General features: G+C 29.5%; 2 protein-coding genes and 1 non-coding gene across 3 annotated transcripts; 2 read left to right on the top strand and 1 right to left on the bottom strand.

The window, feature by feature from the left end:
• Positions 1-622: 622 nt before the first annotated feature.
• Positions 623-1,896, top strand: LOC109805412 (uncharacterized). The gene is made up of 2 exons (XR_014430044.1): positions 623-1,353; positions 1,628-1,896. It is a non-coding gene; the product is annotated as an uncharacterized LOC109805412 (transcript).
• Positions 1,897-3,179: 1,283 nt separating this feature from the next.
• On the bottom strand, positions 3,180-11,996 carry LOC109806564 (Nucleotidyltransferase family protein). The gene is made up of 13 exons (XM_020369009.3): positions 11,512-11,996; positions 10,794-10,906; positions 10,653-10,709; positions 10,465-10,560; positions 10,293-10,363; positions 9,535-9,577; positions 8,748-8,828; positions 8,606-8,665; positions 8,340-8,390; positions 7,983-8,080; positions 7,834-7,882; positions 7,080-7,124; positions 3,180-4,012 (listed from the first exon to the last, which is right to left on the bottom strand). Exons 1-13 carry the CDS (start codon positions 11,861-11,863, stop codon positions 3,560-3,562), a joined length of 1,569 nt encoding a protein of 522 aa, XP_020224598.1. The 5' UTR covers positions 11,864-11,996; the 3' UTR covers positions 3,180-3,559.
• A 3,183-nt stretch (positions 11,997-15,179) lies between these two features.
• On the top strand, positions 15,180-15,662 carry LOC145952481 (RING/U-box superfamily protein). The gene has a single exon (XM_083064842.1). The coding sequence runs from the start codon at positions 15,180-15,182 to the stop codon at positions 15,660-15,662; it is 483 nt and encodes a 160-aa protein (XP_082920968.1).
• Positions 15,663-16,546: the final 884 nt, after the last annotated feature.

Genomic DNA, 16,546 nt, shown 5'->3' with positions numbered 1-16,546 from the left:
CGATTGGAGCAGGGAGACGTATCGAAGGAAAGAAAAAAAAGTTGCAGACAAAGCAAGGCAACTCAGTCGAATTGTATGGTCACTCACCTAACCCTTCTTTCCTCCTGTCCTCTGTCAGTATTTCAAACCTAAACTCCAAAATTCTCACAGTCAAAATCTCTTTATTTTCTATCCCATAATGTCATTTTTTTTCTTCTCTTCTTATTCAGTTTTAAATAAGCTTATTTTTTTATGTATTTTTTTTAGTGTAAAATTTTTTACCCAACTAATCAATAAAAATAATAAAGTTTGAGTAATATTTACAAAATTATATTTAAATTTTAGTATTATTATTATAATTTTGATAGATAAAAAAAATTATATTTAGTATAATTTTTTAAGACAACTGGTTTATTTAGTTACACATCAGAAAGGATAGTGAGGGATGGAACCAATGTAAATTGTATTAATTTTTACATCAATTAGACGTGAAAATTTGAGAATACATGAGTTAGGGATCTACAACAAATAAATGATGATCAAAATATATATATATATATATATATATATATATACCATTTATGATTTGTTAACTATATAAAAATCTTATATATTGTCAATTATTAAAAAAAAAATATTTTTATAACAAAAATTAATTTATTAAACACCATCTCTCATTTATCTTTATCTAATTTTTCTTATTGCATTATATTACACGTAATACTTATTCTCTTTTCTCATTCTCTTACTAAGTTTCTAGTAGCCTATTAAGTGTTTAAAATATATTTTTCCAATTAATAATTCATATAAGAAAAATATTATTCAAAATAAGATGCAGGAGACACGGGTGAATTTGAATGTCTTGAAATTAATGTGTTTTTCATTTTCTTGTGGTACTAAAAAATGCATGAAATTCTCATTGTCATGTTTGTCCTACACAGTCAGCTAGTCAAAGTTGAAAGTTCAAACAAACAAAATTCCTTAGTAACATAAATAAATCAAACACAACCCACTTGTTCTCTACCTTGTCTTTGACTTGCCCTACCCACTCACCCACTCCAAATGCAAAAACACCCTTCTTCTCTAATGCTTTCCATCACCATGGAAGAAGAACAAGAACCAAACCTGATCAAGCATGGCTCCAAAGAGAACCACAACAAGACCATGCACATGCACACACCAAATCCAAATCCATCATCTCAAACAATCATGAGATTGGCCTCACTTGCCATCAGCTTCAACGTGCGGTTGAAATCATCCGACATGCCTGTCCACATGCAAGAACATGCTTTGCACCACACAAGATTGCTCTTCCCCCTTCACCCTCCTTCTCCAAAGCCAACAAACACTCACATAGCTAGAGCTCTCAAGAAGGTATAGTGAAAGTTTGAAAAAAGCTTATGTTACATTTTCAACCTTCTTAATGGTAACTTTCTACACCCAATAACATAACATTCATAAAAGACCAGTCTAAAGGTAGTTGAAAAAAAAAAATCAATCTAAAGGTGACAAATCAGAATTAGATTCTAGTTGTGTGAAACCTATAAATATTTAATATCAATAATATAATTATAAAAAAAATGCTGAACTTATTGTTTTGTTTTTGGTTTTAATCACTCTCAAGTTCTTATTATGGATCAATTTTCAGGAATTTGATACGAAATATGGATTGGCTTGGCACTGTGTGATAGGGAAGAGTTTCGGATCGTTTGTGAGTCATACTAGTGGTGGGTTCATCTACTTCTCAATTGACTCACTTTCAGTTCTTCTCTTCAAAACTGAGGTTCACTTAGTCGAGCAACCACCTTTTTAATTTTACTTTTGGTTGTTTAATTTAATTCATGTTCGTTACACATATTTAATGTAGTACTCTTAATTCTAATGACAATTAAGGTTGTGGCCTTGGTTATTTTTTCATGTGTGAACTCAATTGTTAATTCTTTGACAAGGTTACTAAGTTTCTTTGTAAAGTGTTGCATTCACAAATAACAAGGTTTTAAATTGGCGGTGAGAAACCAAAAAATAACATGTCATATTGTGAAACATCAGACACAGTGAAACCTTCACCTGCATGTGCATGTAAAGAACTTGTGTTCAAGTTGGATTGTGTAATTGCGAGCAAAGCGAAAATTTAGTTGATGGGTGATGAAGGTTGTGATTATAAAGATTGGTTATACTAGTCTTGGTTTCATGAAAATTGAATCATGCGAATGAACAGTGTTTTTGTGATGCTGTCTATTGACAGTAGTAAAAAAACACCAACTCCGAGAAAAAACCTTTTGGTTGTCGGAAAAATTTAGGTTCACTTGTTGAATTTGCAATTTACCTTGGTTAACTGAAATCTTGTTCAACTTCAGCCATATTTGATTTCATTCATTTCACTTTTACCGCCTCTACTTTTCCTTTATTCACCCCTTGTTATGAATTCAGAAGACTCTGTTTGGTTCTGGGGTCCAGTATTTCTGACTTTTTGTTTGCCTTTTATTCTGCTTGTTTCCCGATAAAGGAACTCTTGTATTACACTACGCATGTTAGAGAAAGTAGTTGAATTTCATTTCTCATATCTTTTAAAATTTTAAAACTATATAATCGCGCCTTTGATAATGAGAAAAATAACAAGAGTATGTGTTATTTATTAGCACTTCTCTAGAAGATAATACACATGGTTCACAATTAATTTTAAAATAACTTCAAAATTACGAACCAGATGTTACATATTCATTTAATATTAAGTCAAGATTGTTCATCGGCAATTGAATGATTCCCAACTTTTTTTAATTCGACTTATAGTTCGCAGTATGCGTTCACATTTCACTTTCACATTATGACAAAACAATATAAACACTTTTTCCCCAAGAAACTTGCATTGATTATGCCCAGATAGCGAATTACATATAGAATTGTAATTCTCCTTCAATCTAAAAGAAAATGACGCATACGTATCCGACAAAGGCCTAATTTTTTAAAATCATGCAAAATTAATTTTAAACTATAAAAAGCATGTAGTATGAACAAAAGAGGTACTGCTTATGAATGTTCTACCATTAAGTATCTGTTTGAACTGCTGTTTACAAGACACCAAACGCCCATTCACACATTTCAAAGTTCAAATCAGATGCATTCAAAAGATCAAAATGTGAATTACGTCCAACCAAACATTTTTTAAATACACCATTAGTAGAATAGGGAAAACAGGAAACTAACAAATTTACCAAGTTATTGCATTGATATTGGTACAAAACAATATAGCTTACCATTGTTTAGTCATTTTCCTTTCATAATCTCATCTATTTCTCTTTTTACAATGGTGCCCGGTCTCTAGAGTTGGTAGCTTCACTTCTCTAACAAAATTGGACAGATTACAAATAAATTTAACAAATGTTGCATGTGATTCCGGATCTCCAATACATTAAAGGCACGCCCCAATGGGCAAGCATAAAGTTGGCACCTTGGGTGGTGTGACATTGGACTCAAATTTGCTTTTACGCTTATACTGCCTCGTTCCTTCACTTTCAAATCACTGATCAAATAACAATCACCAAGCATTTTGTGAGAAACCTCCTAGTATCTGGCCTCTGTCCTAATTACCGCTGTCAAATAGGTGTGTTTTTCTCTTTTTCTTCTTTTTTATACTGTTTTCTTTTCTATTATCATTCTCCTCATTCCCCGCCATTCCAAGATCCCCATTTTCCTTTAGCTTCTTACTAGATTTCTTTGAAGATTTTCTCTTCTTTGTTGAAGAACGTGTGCTTGGCTCTGCACTAGTGAATTCCCCCCGTGGTAGTGGCTCTTCTTCATAATCTAACTGCCAATTACATAACATATCCTGCTCCCCATACTGTTGTTCTAATGCCTCACCAGCACCAGGAAGCAAGCTATCAAAACTCACATCCCCGTTTAATCCCCCTTTACGCTCCAGCAAGACAGGATCTGGTCTAATAATAGTGCCCAGGATGCTCCTGTTCGGTCCCAAGTTCATGATGGTCTTGGGATCTGTCAAATTTTTGAAAGCCATTGAAAAAGCTGACCTAATCTGGGATAAACAATAAATTTTTTTTTAGTGAGTTACAGAGATGAACACCAAAAGTAACTACACGTGAAAATATTATCATTAGACTTAATTTCACTTTTGATTCTTTAATTATAGCCTATTTGTAAGTTTGGTCTCCCATAATCTTTTGCTTAAATTATCCCCCAATTATTTAAACATTTGTAAGTGTTTGTCTAGCTTTTTGACAAAATAATTGCTTGATTTCAGAAGTTCTCCATGGACAAAGCAAAAAAAAAAAAGTCTATTATATATAGGTTGAACCAAATACGAGACTTAGTTACTACCATCCAATGTTAACAGAAAAAATAACTAATGCAGCACACAATTTTCACACGTGATATCACATGTTGCTAAGTTAGTCATGTAAAAACACTTGTTACTGTGACATGAAAGATTAACACAGTCACAGAATAAAAAATCTAGTAAAAAGAAGGTTAAAACCCTATTTTGGTCCCTTATAATCTTTTTTTGTTTCAATTTAGTCCCTCATGAATTTTTGGTCTCAATTTGGTCCCAAATTAATTAATTGGTTTCAATTTAGTCCTACATTAATTAATTGGTTTCAATGTGGGACTTTCCGTCCAAATTGCTTTAACGGTGTTAACTTTTGGCCACGTGGACGCCACGTAGATGCATACGTGGCATCCACGTGGATGAGAATTTTTTTGAAAACACCTGGACCCAGAACGGCCCGTTCTGAAACCGGAACGGGCCGTTCTGGTTGAAAAATTAAAACACCACCAGTGAAGCAGAACGGGCCGTTCTGAAATCAGAACGGGCCGTTCTAGTTTCAGAACGGCCCGTTCCAGAACTGTGAATAAAATATTCTTTACTTAATTGTGTTTTTGATATTATAATTATGCAATTTTGATCTTTAAGATTTTAATTGAGTAATTTCAGTCCTTAAAAGATTATAATTGTGTAATTTTACTCTCAATTTTTAATTGAACAATTTTAATCTCTCAAATATCATAATTGTGAAATTTTAGTCTTTCTCATTAAAAATTTAATAATTTTAAAATTTTAATATATATATATAATGTTTTAAAACTATATAATTGTTTGTTTATTTAAATTAACGTATATTATTTTTTTTTAATGTATCAAATGATATATATTTACTATTACTAAATAAATAAAATTTATATATTATTAGTATTTTAATATTACTGATAAATTAATATCAATAATATTTTTACCCTTTTTATAAATAAACTAATAATTTGATAAATATAACTTAATATATATTAATATACTTTTACAAAAATATAAATATATAAGATCAGATATATATTTCTAATTAATATACTTATATTTTTGTAAAAGTATATTAATATATAACAAGTTATATTTATCAAATTATTAGTTTATCTATAAATATATTAATAATATTATTGATATAATATCGAAAATTATAATATACGTTAATTTGAATAGATAAATAATTATTTAATTTTAAAACATTATATATATATATATTAAAATTATTAATTTTTAATGGGAGAAACAAAAATCATACTATTATGATATTTGAAGGACTAAAATTGTTCAATTAAAAATTGAAGGACCAAAATCGCGCAATTGCAATTCTTTAAGGACTAAAATTATGCAATTAAAATCTTAGAGATCACAAAACTGCACAATTGTAATACTTGAGGGATAAAAAATGCAATTAAACCAATATTCTTAATTAATTTTATTAAAAAATATAATAATTAATAAGATAAAAGGAATATCACTTTATAATTTTTTGCAACTTATTTAAGATTAAAGGAATAAAATGATAAAAATTAATAAGATAAATATAATAAAATAAAATATAAAAAAATATTAATATATTTATTTTATTGGATATAATAACATAATTAAAATATAATTAATAATATATATTTTATAAAATTTTTATATTTTATATATAAAAAAATAAAATAAAACCGGAACGGCCCGTTCTGAAACTGGAACGGGCCGTTCTGGTGCATTTTGGGTGTGTTAATTTTGCACTTGGAACGAGCCCGTTCCGGATGCAAAATTAACACACCAAAAGTGCACCCAGAACGGCCCGTTCCGATTTCAGAAAGTCCCATATTGAAACCAATTAATTAATTTAGGACTAAATTGAAACCAATTAATTAATTTGGGACCAAATTGAGACCAAAAATTCTTGAAGAACTAAATTGAAACAAAAAAAGATTATAAGGGACCAAAATAGGGTTTTAACCTAAAAAGAAATAAACAAACAGAATTCAAAGGATCATATATTTTGATTCATTTTAATGCTGTCACAATGGGACTGTTTAGATTACCAACTAGATGCCACACCTGAAAATCGTGCAACACGTCAGCGATTTCCATTTGTAATTAGATGATATTCTAACAGGGATATTATTTTTGCTTAATTAGAAATTTTAGCAAAATTGGAGTAAAAAACTTATTAGGGGATCAAAATTAACAAAGACCATAGTAGAGGGTTCAAAAAAAACAAAAATTAAGCCCCGTCATTAAAAAGAAAAAGGCTGAAAGTAGGAAGGGGGCTGAATAATAATAATCTGCCCCTCTTCTAACAAACGGGGTAAGCAACTAAGCTGGATTAACAAAAATTAGAAACAAACCAGTCAAGAAATTCTTATGCAGTCATTTAAGATTTCTAAATAATTGTGCAACAAATAATCAAACTAGTTTTCTGGCAAAGGCAAATATGCTTACTTAGATGGAAGCTAGAATATATGATAAGTATTAACAAATAGTGGGCCCTACATAAGGATTATAATTATGCCTTCCACAAAATTGCAGCTTTCATAATATGACATGCTTGAGCATAATTTCCAACAGATGACAAATTGACCATTGTATGAAGGTGTTTCAGATTCCACAAAGGACAAACATGTATGAAACCAGAAAACATATTGAAAGTCAAATAGAAAAACAGGAAGCTCGATGCATAGGGTTACAATAAAAAGATTCTTGCATTGGTTCCTCAACACTCAAGACTTGAGAGAACATTTTTCTAAAACTATTATAAATATCATTTACTAAGAAAGAATAAACAAACCTGGAAATAATTATAAGAGTTCTTCCCAATGTCATTCTCTGGTGCCTGATTCAGCCAGGGAAAAAAAACTTTAGTCAATCAACTATACCTAAAAAAATTATTTGTCCAATGTGCACAACATAGCGTCAAACAGCCAATCAACTTGATATTGTATAAATTTGTATATCAGAAAAATAAATTGCAAAGCATTTACTACAGAGAACAGAGAAGACAGAGATTTCTAAGACAATATTTAACTCCTGCTTAGATAATCCGTAGTCTACTACCCAATTATAAATAGTTTTTTCTTAGCATTTTGGATGGTAAGTATCTCCTACTTTCCACTTTTAATATATTCCACTCACAAATGTTCAGCAATTGCTCCAAAAAAGCAAGGATTAACAATGGAAATAGTCACTCAAACTATTCATTGTTTTGAAAAATTAGAAAGACCACGTAAAGAGAAACAGACTGTAAAATAATGCAACTGAGAGAGTATGACTAAAGGAGGATTATCAAATATCCTCCAGCATAAAGACAACGAAAAGTTACCTATATATCTAAAGAATGCAACAATCAAACCCATTTTATCCCCACCCATTAAAAAAACTATGACATCCAGAAAATCAAATAATCTCAACTGATAAATGCAAAACATAAGCACGAGAAAAATCATAAAAAATCCATAATACACAGTCCACTTTCTTGCTTTATTTAATTGACCAAAAAGAAAATATTCATTTTACAAAGGTAAAGGTGGTTCTTCAAATAAAACCTGTGGATCCTCGATGGAAATAAGACATGGTCGTCCTTTGTTTAAAAACCTGAGATGACAATGGAAAAAATTTAATAACCTACAAGATCAATTATACAGCTTAAGTAAAAATAACATCACTTTACAAATATATCCTATTCCTTTATTACCCTTTGCTACTCTTCACAAAAAAGGCGCCTGCCCCATTACAAGACACACCAACATCTGAGGTGTTTAATTTCCGTCCATAGAAATCAAAAAATTGCACCTAGTTTCCAAAAAGGAGATGAAAAATAACACTATCAGAATGGTAAATTGATATATTTCTTACTTTGCAGTTTAAACCCCAGAAAGGAATCATTTATCCAAACAAAGGTTTGCATCATAGAATTATTCCACATGTTTCTCTTTTTTAAAATTATTAGGTATTGCATAAATAACTCGCCAATCATGGAAGAGAGCTCATATAACTGCCCGGAACCAATGGAAACAGACACAAGACTAGTTCAAATTCAGAAGATACGCACCAAAAGGAATCCCAGGTTGTGCTCTGCAGAAACTTGGCTCAGGCGAAGATTCTGAAGCATATAATGATTCACAAACTTAGACAATGATATTGACAAAAAGAAGTGCTTTGAATTTTAAGCAGTGCCAAAAATTAAAATGCATTAGAAAAAGGTGAATTTATTGATTTATTTCACTTCATGCAAGGGACCATATGCAGAATAGTTGCCTTCTGATGAAGACCAGTGAACAACACTAAACTTAGAAAGCATATTCAAGAAACACTAACCCGCAACATTGCCATCAGCATGGCAAGGAGAGCATAAGAACCAATCCCACCAGAATATACCTGCATACTTTACAAGAATCTGAATTAGGCAGACTGAAATCAGAACATTACAAGAAAGATACTTACTTAAGAAAAGGCATACCTCATTTAGTTCTCTTTGCTGCAAAAATACTTTCAAAATCAAACACAAGGGCCTCAGTGGTGGCCACTTGACCACTGCCTCCTACAAATTCAACAGTACAACCATGAACAAGAATACACAATAATGTTCAATCCGACACAGGACACTTACGAATAGCATTTGACAATTTCCATGAAATCCTCCACAAACAGGAGGATGATCTAATATTACTCCCTCCAGTCTTTTTTATAAGACCCAATAACCTAAGACTAAGGAAGTTGGTTAATTTAATAGATAACAACATTAAACTTATCCTAAATTTATATTTTCTTCCAAAATTACCCCTAACATTAATGGAACTCTAATAAATGGTATTTCACCATTTCTTGTCAAAAAATAATTAATGGAAGAGACATTTTAGATTGGTTCTTATAAAAAAGGACCAAGTAACTTTTGATTTGAGCCATATAAAAAAGACTGGAGCGAGTATTTGTTTATTTATCATAGACTGCCCCATTATCAGTTTGGTTAATATAATAAGGTTCATAATATAGCTTAAACCACATATCCATATAAGAATTTCATAAAATCATTTCCTTCCATATCTTATTGATGGTAGAATTTCACAAAAGCCATATTATATACACTTATGTTCAAATTTCCACTCATTTGGTAATGATTCCAATTATGTATTGGTCAAATAATATATTGTGCACTTTACATCAATTAAATTTACACACAACACAAAGTCTCAAATCAAAATTACAAAATATCATGAAACCAAGTGGAGTGGAAAAATAAAACAAACCTGGATATACTCAGCTGCTTTGGGTCCATTGTCTATGTCAAAACTGAAACAAAGCACAATTCCCCAGTGGATCAATGATATTCACAAAAATTTAATACTGAAATAGGTTTTAGTTCTCCTGCATACAATATTTAATACAACAATCCAATATAACTATGTGATAGCCATGCTTCAATCTATAGTAAAAAAACAAAGCAACTATACTCAGAATAATATGGCTATGACTTGTTACAATTAGTAGCAAGTGGTAATAATTTGTTGGTGTGCTATACCTAGTCCTATATGAATTTAGCTACTTCTTTTTAAGAAAAATGGATGCATGAAGAAAAACCTAAAAGGGTCTTCATATTAAGCCGAATCTTGATACATGAGACAGTGATAGATTAATCTACAAGAGGCAAGAATCAAATTCGTATGGCAGGCAGATATTACATAATGATAGACTACACAATACTCCCATTCCACAATACCCAGACAACGAAATGCATCATATCTTCTCTGGTAGTTTTAATTAGTAGTTACTTGATTCAAATATGGAAAATCATATTAAAATTTTAAAAAAATGCATAGACATTCAACTAAAACAACTCATTCAACATCAATACAATATAAAGTCGGTTTAATAAACTAAAACACACTTGCATGACTTTGAATATAATTAAATCATATAAGCATATAAAATCAAGAAGAAAAAAGGGGCAAAATCTAGAAGTTCAAAAAAAAATTAAGATCCAAAATTCACAGGGAGAAAGTAGAACCTTATATCAAATGCAACACCACTCCTCTTTTCAACAAATTTAATAATCGGCACACGAGCCTTTCCAATGACCTACAGAAGACTCACAAGCAAAACACCACACTCAATAATTTGACAACAGCGATTATTTTTTCCTGGCAATGAAAATACATAAGTTTAAGTACAAGGCAGACCTGAATCTTTTTAGCCATGCCCCTTTGTGATAAGGCCTTGGAAATTGCATTCAAGCCCATCTGTGGATTTGGCAAGCCTGCTTTCAAAATCACAACCTGCATTCAATGGTTTTGGCCATAATGCATCAAGCACCCAGATGCACTAGCCCATGAGGAAAATAAACAATTAGCACATCAACTACACTTACATCAATATCACTTGTTGGGAGATACAGCCCTGTCCTGAATGACCCAAACACTTCCACCTGTGAGCAACATAAAAAAACATTATTGAAACATAACTCTCTACAATAAAGGAGTGCAACACAATAACTAAACAAAATTTATACCTGGCAGTGAGGCCATATATGTTTTATAACTCCAAACACAGACTCTACCGCCAAGTCCCGTGAAGCTTTCTCTTCAGCAGTTGGTGACAAAAAATCACAAAAATCCACTATCTCTGCAGAGTAACCATCACCAATCAAATTACAAAACCACCTATATTGCAATAAAACTCCACTCTATTTTGCCCTAACAGGAAAAACTTAGATACAGTTCCTTATGTACTGTTTGTCATGTTCTCCAATTAAAATTGAAATTTACTTCAGTGATCCATGTAATAAAGATATACTGTATACCAAGAAAACTCAATTTTATATAACAATGACGACAAAAAAAATTCAAACTAAGACCTTATGCATATTATTCCAACTAGTACGACCCTAGTGGTTTAACTTAATACTGTGCTTGTTTTATCAGTAGGATTATTCCAACTAGTACCACCCTAGTGGTTTAACTTAATACAGTGCTTATTTTATCAGTAGAAAAGATAACAAGACAGCTGCAAAGTTCAAACCTAAGACCTTGTGGCCTCGCCAATAGTCTCACCCTAGTGGATTAACTTAACACACTACTCAATTTACTGTTCTCTAATTGAAATTCACTTCAGTAATTCGCATAATAAAAGTATGAATTAAAGGGATGCACATATCATCGACTTAAAACTCAAATTTTGATCGGAAAACAACACACAAGTGCACCAAAACGCAATAAACAGTAGTGTACCTTTATGCAGCTGAAGCATGGGGCTCCTGAATTTGCAATTCCCGCGGAACCAGATGCTCTCCAGCTTCGGCTCGAGCGCGAGAGCCGGCATCTTCGGCTCGGGGGTGGCGAGCGGCGGCTCGGGGAGGGAGTCGCGGCCGGAGGCCTCGGCGGCGACGTCGAGGGAGAAGAAATCGACGGCGGTGGAGTTGGCCGAGGCGCATTGGGGCGTGTCGAGGGAAATCTCGTTGCGAAAAACGGAATACGGCTCGTGGTGGTCGGAGACGGGGGAATCGGCGGCGGAGAGAGCGAGGGGACTGAGAGTTTCATAGACGAAGGTTTCGGGAAACTTGTGGTCTTGCTCTTCCTCCATTGAAAACGGTGGAGAATGAAAAATATTATGAGATTGGGATTGAAATTAGGGTTCTATGTAGGGTTTATGGGTGACGCCAAAGGATCCTGGTAACTCTAGGCGCAGCAGTTTTTAGGGTTTCAGAATAATAAAAAAAAAAAAAGAAATTTTTCAATTAACTGAAACTCTGAAAATCCTTTTTATATATATAATATATACGAAATTATTTTGCGCAGTTAGGAATATCATAGGCGGTAATTAACTTATTCATTGATAGACGTAAATTTTTAAAATTAGATTTTGTTTAGATATTCGATTATTATAGAAAAATTAGTATTTTAGTTTAGGTCGTATAGATGTATAATGTATAAGATAACTAAAAATTATACTAAATAAATATTTTTTAATATAAAAATTATATATAGTTATAGTTTAATTAAAATTTTTATGACTGAATATATTTTAAATTTATGATAAAAATTTTGTATTATAATATAAGATTACTGTATTTATTGATAATTTTTAAAATATTAAAATTTAATTTAGAAAGACATAAATAATATATTAAAAGAGATAAGAGATAAAAAATAACTTTAAAAATATCTTTATTAAAAAATGATCTTTAAAAATATTTTTATTCAAGAAAATTAGTGATTGAGCAGATACTAAAGTGGAAAGACATACAGGAAAAAAAAAAAGGAAAGAGAAGAGGAGAGAAAAAGAAAGAGAAAGTGAAGATAATTAAGTAAAAAATAAAATGGAAATTGAAATTGTTTGGATAAATTTTTTAATTAATTTATTAGATTAAATAAAAAATCATTATGATATTATAAATTAAATTACATTCCTTATTTTTATTATTTTGTTTCACATTTTTTTTATATAAATTAAGTCTGCATGAAAAAATAATAAAACAGTTTCAAATACAACTAAAATAATAAATCAAAATTTTCAAACATAAAATAAAAAATAAATCTGAAAAATTGATAAATAAAAAAAAGTATAAATTTAAAACTATATGGAAGGAAAAAAATTGAAAATTAAAAGAAAGTGGAAACTAAAACAAAAATGGCACAAACCACATTCACAGTCATTGCTGCATAGTTAAACTTACTTTTCAAAACTTCACAGTTCTCACCTTCTGATCCTAACATTTTTGTTTTACAATTTATATGCATTTCACCTCAGTCAAGAGTTATTTCAGTGGATTCCACTTTAGTTATTACTATTTTTTCTCAATTTTTTTGTTAAATATTTTATCATCTTTTATTATTACACACTTCTTTTCCTTCCCTCTTACTTTCCTCTTACCAAATATAGAGTAAATATTTAAAAGATAGATTAGTTTTTTTTTTTTAATAAGAAATATTTATTGATATTTTATTTATAAAAACTAGTAGTATAAAGTCATTTTGTGTCTTTGTTAAAAAATTAAATAAATAAATAATTATTATTAATAGAGTAGATAATTAATTTTTTATTTTATCTTTAAGAGACTAAAATACAATAAAGGGATATAAATGTTAAAAAAATAGACCAAAGATATCCTTATTATATATGACAATGATGTTGAGATCTTGTTTCTATATATCTATTTTACTTAAATAAAAGATAAAGTATAAAATAGTCAAAATAGAAGATAAATGATAAACAATTAAAGGTATAAAAATAAAATATTAAAATAAAAAAATGATCACTTGTCATTATAGGGAGAAAAAATCTTGTTTGGTTTACGATGAAACATACTGGTGAATAAAAACTTAAATTTAAGTTAATTAAGGTCGCTTTAAATTTAAATAAAACAAAAGTAATTAGATGAGATAATTAGGATATTAAGGAATAAAATTAATTAAAAAGTGAAAATCAAAATTTTATATCTATTTATATATTGTTATAGAATATGTTATAAATTATATATTATGTGTTTTTTATTCTTACCACTTGACTAAAATTATATTATTTTCCTAAAAAATAAAAATTAAATGAAAATTGAAATTAAAATGATATGGTTTTAAGAAAGCACATTTTCAATTTAAATGATATTTATCCGTATAATAGTTAATTTTACTATCGATATTTTTCTTTTATATATATATATATATGGGCATCGAATTTAATATAAGCGTTTACAATATTTTTTGTTAGACTTGTTTGTATTTTTAAGTATTGTCAAATAGTACTATTACTATTTACTTGATTGTACACGTTTGAAAAACAATTTAAAAAGTAATTTTTATTTTAAAATTTTAATTAAAAAATCTTTATTTCTTAAAAATAAGGTAAAGAGATGGATGTTACTTGTTCTCAAGTGTAACCTCTTTTATTTATTTTTCTTAATTTCTCCTACTTGGTAGGGGTGTAAAAACATGTTGACATGGCAAACTTAACTTAGTTTCCTCTCAATATATAAGAAAAAAATAGATTGAATTGAATTAAATTCGTTTTATTATGGTGTTAATTATAATTTTTAATTTAACCTAATTTTAGTGAGTTGAGTTGACTTAAATGTTATAATATTGATAAATAAACATTTATATAATATAGTTTTCTATTATTATTTTTTTGTCATTTCGAAAAATTTAACTCTTATATTGTAAATTATGTTTATTTACATTTCTTTATTATTTATGTACAATTTAGCCATATTAATATTTTAACTTGTGTAATCCATATATATATGTTTATTATATAATTAAAATTTATAATAAATTATATAGATAAATATTATATTTAAATATATAAATTATATTTAAATTTATACAAATAAATATTTTTAAATATGTAAATTATATTTTATATTTATAATAAATAATATAATTAGATAAGGAATTAAAAATATATATCTACAAACCTTCTCATCGAAAATAAAGTTATAAAAATATTCTCACATGAAATAGTCGTTGATGTTTAATATATAGGTTTTACATTAATATACCAGCATTTTAGATTTTTAAAATATCTGGTATCAATGTACCCGTATTTGTAACTAATATCGGTATCCATGCGACATAGTGTGTCAATGTGTCGTTTCTCTAGCTACCAGCTGCATGCATGTAATGCAACTAACAACATTTAGCAACTTAATTAAGGTTTTGATGATTAGGATTACCACACGTATCTTACTAAGTCTGCCAACTTTTTTCCCTTCACTAACTAATATTCTGTTATACAAATTTTGTTAAAGATAAAGCACAAAACTGCATAATTAGAACGCATAACCCATGCATTCTAGATACGTAACAGTTCATTCGCACACATATAAAACCTTGTGCAAATCATTCTCATTGTCACACTCGAGGTTCATCAATCACATATTCACCAAAACATACACAAAACCATGGCCGAGTTCACAGAATTGTTCCCCGTGGACCAAAATCTCGATGGTTTGATGCACATGTATGTGTATGTCATCACTTTCGATCTTCCAACTCTACTCATCGTTTTCACCATACTCACGTTGTTATTCTTCATCTTGTATCAAATTCTCAATGGCTTGTTCTTCTGGTTGATAGAAATGAGGCCAATTGAACATGATCTTGAAGAGGGTGTTACTCGTGATGAGGTTACCATCTTTCATGCAATTTTTAACGAGAAAAGAGGACAAAGGCTTAGAGCATGCAAGAAGTTGCCTCCATTGGTGAATTATGGAATGCATGGTGTGACAAGAAGTTGTGGAGAATGTGCCATTTGCTTGGAAGAATTCCAAGTTGGTCAATTCTGTCAAGTTTTTCCTCTTTGCAAGCACATTTTTCATTCAGATTGCATAGACCACTGGCTGCAAAAGAAATTAACCTGCCCAATATGTCGTAGTTGTATATAGATCATTTGTAATTATGATTCAGAATTGTATATAAATTAAGTTGAATATATTTAGTGTTGGTATTAAAGTTTAATGCGTTTTTCGTTAATATTAAAATAATGTTCGATCACTTAAAGTTATGTTTCGTTAATATTATTATTTGTATCATAGAAGAAAAAAAAATGTGGCATGATGCATTCTCCCATTTAGCAAATTTAGAGAATATATATAGTTTCATGTTTACGAGTTAAAAAGGTTAAGATTAAAATGTTTTATAATACTCATGTGGGTACGTAGGGTTTTGTTTTTGTTAAGTTTAACCATGGCCAACGAATTCAATGGTTCGTTATTAAGACCGATGAAGTCATAAGCTTCTCTTAGAAAATATTCCTTCCACGAAAAAATCGGTATGAATTATTGATATCCCAGCTAAATTTTTTTTTACCTTTATTTATTTTTAGAATTTAATTTCGTCATTGTTCATGTTGATCTTCTAATTTATAAAAATGTTTAATGTTACTTTTTCGTATAAATCATCACTAATAATGTTAATCAAATCTGACAAAAGGATAATATATTTAGCATTTTTTTAAAAATTAGAAACTAAAATAAATATTTTAAAAATAGAATGGTCAAATTGAATAATAATTAATAAAATAGATGAAAAAAAAATATAAATAGGTAAAATAAAAAATAAATTAATCTGAACAAAAAAAAATTAAATAAATTATTATTTAATTTAGTCTCTCTATTTTTTAATAATCAATTTATTCCAACTTTTTTTAAAAAAATCAATTTGATATTCTAATTTTTAAAAAGTTTAATGTGTAAGATATGATTGATTTCCTTCTTCTCTTTTCTTCATTCTATTTCATTTTCTCTTAAACTCTTCCTTCCTTACTATT

This window comes from Cajanus cajan, chromosome 10, assembly GCF_000230855.2.
Source record: "Cajanus cajan strain Asha chromosome 10, NIPB_CcT2T_4, whole genome shotgun sequence".
NCBI lineage: Eukaryota > Viridiplantae > Streptophyta > Magnoliopsida > Fabales > Fabaceae > Cajanus > Cajanus cajan.
Note: the sequence above shows the minus strand (reverse complement) of the source record. Positions and strands in the feature narration are given on the sequence as shown.